The sequence below is a fragment of the Plectropomus leopardus genome, unplaced genomic scaffold (assembly GCF_008729295.1).
Source record: "Plectropomus leopardus isolate mb unplaced genomic scaffold, YSFRI_Pleo_2.0 unplaced_scaffold946, whole genome shotgun sequence".
NCBI lineage: Eukaryota > Metazoa > Chordata > Actinopteri > Perciformes > Serranidae > Plectropomus > Plectropomus leopardus.
The window spans coordinates 2,246-6,772 of NW_024704143.1; the positions used below are offsets into that span (position 1 = coordinate 2,246).

The 4,527-nt window shown below is 49.0% G+C and overlaps 1 protein-coding gene across 1 annotated transcript; it reads right to left on the reverse strand.

Moving 5' to 3' along the window:
• Nucleotides 1-1,019: 1,019 nt before the first annotated feature.
• LOC121940828 (glycosyltransferase-like domain-containing protein 1) lies at nt 1,020-3,815 on the reverse strand. The gene is made up of 3 exons (XM_042483512.1): nt 3,705-3,815; nt 3,526-3,617; nt 1,020-1,991 (listed from the first exon to the last, which is right to left on the reverse strand). Exons 1-3 carry the CDS (start codon nt 3,784-3,786, stop codon nt 1,917-1,919), a joined length of 249 nt encoding a protein of 82 aa, XP_042339446.1. The 5' UTR covers nt 3,787-3,815; the 3' UTR covers nt 1,020-1,916.
• Nucleotides 3,816-4,527: the final 712 nt, after the last annotated feature.

The following is a 4,527-nucleotide window of genomic DNA, read 5'->3' on the forward strand; positions in this document are numbered from 1 at the left end:
GAATAACCCCCATTTAACCTTTCAATGACTGGATGTGTCGTTCACACGCATCTTCACATTTCTGTGAAACACTCAGACGTGTGACAGACTCATCAAATAAAGAAAATAAAGAGTTAAACAAATACAGACTTTCATCTGGATTCAAGGTCAAACACTCGTGTTTATTCTGCAGTTTGACATCTCCAGGCAGCGAAAACGAGTCGAAACTAACGAGGACTAACGTCTTTGGCTTCAAATGTTTAGGGACCGTCTGTTATTTATGAGGGAGGGGGGCATACCACTGGGCTGGATTTTGTACTTATTTACCAATACTTTATGATTTAAAAAAAAAAGTTCTGTGGAGGGCATGTTTTCTTTAACAAATGTCATTTTTTTCTTAGAAAAGTTGGTTAATGTTTCAAAGTCAGTAGCTGTCCCCTCACGCGCTCTTCACTCCGTACGCTGGAGTAAGTCGTGCACTATATAGGGAATAACCAAACGAGGTTTTGGACACTACGTTGGAATTTTTTTCTAACAGGAATACATGACCGCATTGCATTGTGGAAAATGGGTTGAATGTAGCGTACATCGTATGTATGCTCAAATTTGCTGTGCATTGTGGGCATTTTAAAGTGCACTATATAGGTGATGAAATCAACTGCAGAGAATTTGGACACCACTACAAAATGGCGAACACACTATATAACGCACTATATCTGTGATAGGGGACGGTTTTGGACGCAGCTACTGACGGCACGGTCCTTGTCAGTCCCCGATCCGTTCCCCACATGCACCTGCTGCTGCTGCTGCTGCTGCTCCTGCTGCTGCTCCTCCTGCTGCTGCTGCTCCTGCTGCTGCTGCTGCTGCTCCTCCTGCTGCTGCTGCTCCTGCTGCTGCTGCTGCTGCTGCTCCTGCTGCTGCTGCTGCTGCTACTGCTCCTGCTGCTGCTGCTCCTGCTGCTGCTCCTCCTGCTGCTGCTGCTGCTCCTGCTGCTGCTCCTCCTGCTGCTGCTCCTCCTGCTGCTGCTGCTGCTACTGCTGCTGCTACTGCTGCTGCTACTGCTCCTGCTGCTACTGCTCCTGCTGCTACTGCTCCTGCTGTGGGAGGTGCAGCAGGTGAGGAGGAGATGGAGTATGACACTGACTCTGACTCTCAGTCGTACAGTGGAGAGCTGCACATGCTGGAGGAGAGTAACGGTTTCCTTGATGAAACGTTTGGTAAATCAGTGAAAGTGTCAGAATATTTTCCCGATACAGAGAAGTTCGTCAGAAGTGTGATGACTCTGCAGACGGTGGTTTGTGTGGATCTGCTCGATGAGAAAAAACGTATGAGGAAGATAACTGAGGTGGCTAAGGTCACCGCCTGATGACATCGTCACTCCAGAACAGCAGACCAATAAAGTTTTTACTGAACACTTTGTAAAGTTCAGAGGAATTACAGTGTCTCATTGGTCCGTTAATACACACACTCACTGTGTGTGTGTGTGTTCACTGTGTGTGTGTATGTGTGTGTGTGTTAACATGATACATGGGTTCTGGTTGTTCCTCTGAATGTCTCACACTGCTGCCGTCAGTGCCGTGTAGTGAGGACGGCGGTGGTGGAAGTATCGGAGATATTAATACACAGATATTGATGTACAGATATTAATACACAGATATTGATGTACAAGATATATACCCCTCCTCCTCTCTTCTTCTTCCTCCTCCTCCTCCTCCTCCTCCTCCCCTCTCCCTCGCCTCCTCTCTAATCACACACATGGAAGAGAGCAGGAGGACATTTACAGGTCCAGACTCGGTGTCTCCGTCCCCCCGCCCTGCTCTCTGGGCTCAGAGGGTGCTGAGGTGCTTTCTGCGGGACGTGTCGCAGAGTCAGGACTGACGGCGTCCTGGCAGAGACCTCCTCCTCCAACCAGACTCAGCAGGTGAGGGCGGGGACACTCAGGGACACTCAGCTGCCAGCAGAGTCTGGAAACGCTCCTTCAGAGACGTCCAGGAGAAAGAGGACGTGTCCACCTGCAGGACAGAAGGAGGACAGACAGTCTAAGGGACAGGTCAACATGTAAACACACAGGACGTTAGCTTCTACTGCTAAATGCAGGGCATGGACCTACAGCATGGATGTATAATAAATCTGGATACAGCCGTGGGGGCGGAGCCTCATTCATTCCTATGAGAGCTGCTCAGTGACGCATGAAACAGAGAAAACTCTTTTTCCGGGTTTAGAAAAGTGTAAAATACCCGGATCTACCGGCCCATAGAGCAGCGTGGAAGTGAGTAACGACAGCCGAACGCGGCCGAGTGTACCCGAGTGTACCCGAGCACTGACTCCGACTCACTGGCTCGCTCACACAGATGACCCGAGTGCTCGAAGCGAACAGCGCCGGTGCACGAGCATGTCTCTGTAGTAGCTTAGCTTATTAGCAACAGCGGTGCTGTCAGTTTTAATATTTACGTGATTATCAGATAATATTTATCTCTCTCTACACACACACACACACACACACACACACACACACACACACACACACATATACATACAACTCATCAGGGAATCATATCGTAATCTTGACCGGAGAAATCAAATTAACAGAATCGTTAGGTGTTGTGCCCATAAAAAAGTAATAAAAGGTGCTGCTTGTAATATTGCCCCGTGTTTTATTACACAGCTCAACTTTAAAAATACTACGTCCAGTACCTCTCAGTAACTGTCTCTAGAGCTCCGCTGCTCACTGATAACCGGTAGTTTGAACACAGACCGTAGACCGTATATACGGTCTGATACAGACACAGTAAGACGTCCATATTACAGCTTTACAGCCAGCAGCGTATGGATGTGATGTAAAATGGTAAAAATGATGAATTGTGATTCAAAAATGATGAATTACAGCAAAAATATCCATCACTACGGCCGGTACGAAGCCTGTGCTGTCAGAAACTCTTACAGTCACATGCGCGTTCACGCGGTAGAGTCCCGCGGGTCCGATGCGCGTTCATGTTATGTCTGGAGAAATGTCCGAATTCAAAATCTTGATTCGGGAAATAGCGCATTTTACATCTTTAGGACTTAATGTTTTTAATAATGGCTATAAAAAATGCGTTCTGAAAAGTCAACGTCTCAAAAAAATGATCCAGTGATTTAAGGAGGTCTCTTTCCCGATGTTAACAAACGGGGAAAAGTCTCTCTGTGCCAGTGTGCGTCACGTGACGCTGTAGTTCCACTTTCGGCCACTATGTACATTTTGCTTCAGAGGGTGGCGCACTTCCTGGGGGCCTGGTCTACAGCACCAATACTCAACTCACGGCCCACGGCCCAAATCTGGCCCCTGTTCGGGCCCCCGGTGGCCCCCAACCACCCCTGATAGAGGTCCTAACTAAGACCCTAATGTCTTAAATCATAGAAATGTCCTAAAATCATAGAAATGTCCTAACATTATCCTAAACCCATAAAGAGCCTCTCATGGTGCATGATGGGAGGTGTAGTCCTCAGTGTTTGAGGACTGGCAGTGAGGATATCTCCTCTCTGCTGTGTGAATATTGAGGCGGTTACCTTGACAACGTGTCTACGGGCGAGGTGGGGCCTCCTGCAGAGCCCCTGCAGACGTTTACAGAGCTGCTCAGGTGTGGAGTACAGGTACTCTGCTGCAGCACAGAAGAAGAAGAGAGTGAACACACACAGGTCCCTCTGGTCCTGACCCAGACTGCACCTGAGCTCAGGTGTTTGGTTACCTGGGAAGATCTCAGGATACACCAGCGCCTTTGGACACAGAGGGTAACAGCCGCAGTGCACCGCCTCCAACCTGACAAACATCACAGCACTGTTTACACAAGACGATGGGACGGTCCGATCACACCTGAGCTCTGAGACGATGGGACCGTCTGATCACACCTGAGCTGGAACAACACTCATTGATTCAACATTTCTACTGTTTCTTCTTTTTTCTGTTTCTACTGTGTCTACTTTTTTCGGTTTCTCCTTTTTTTTCCGTTTTTCAGTTTGTGCTGTGACAGACGGGACTGGTTCAGTGTGAGCTGGTGCTTTTATTTTGACAGGCTGAAGTCTGTGTAAACACACTATCATAAAATATAACAGAAAGACACATCAGAGAGACCCATCAGACCCTCCGGATCGGGGATGAAGTCCTGCCCCAAGTGGAGGAGTTTAAGTACCTCGGGGTCTTGTTCACGAGTGAGGGAAGGATGGAGCGGGAGATCGACAGGCGGATCGATGCGGCGTCTGCAGTAATGCGGACTCTGCACCGATCTGTCGTGGTAAAGAGGGAGCTGAGGCAAAGGCAAAGCTCTCGATTTACCGGTCGATCTTCGTTCCTACCCTCACCTACGGTCACGAGCTTTGGGTAGTGACCGAAAGTACGAGATCGCGGGTACAAGCGGCCGAGATGAGTTTCCTCCATAGGGTGGCTGGGCTCTCCCTTAGAGATAGGGTGCGAAGCTCGGTCATCCGGGAGGAGCTCGGAGGAGAGCCGCTGCTCCTCCGCGTTGAGAAGAGCCAGATGAGGCGGCTCGGGCATCTAATTAGGATGCCTCCAGG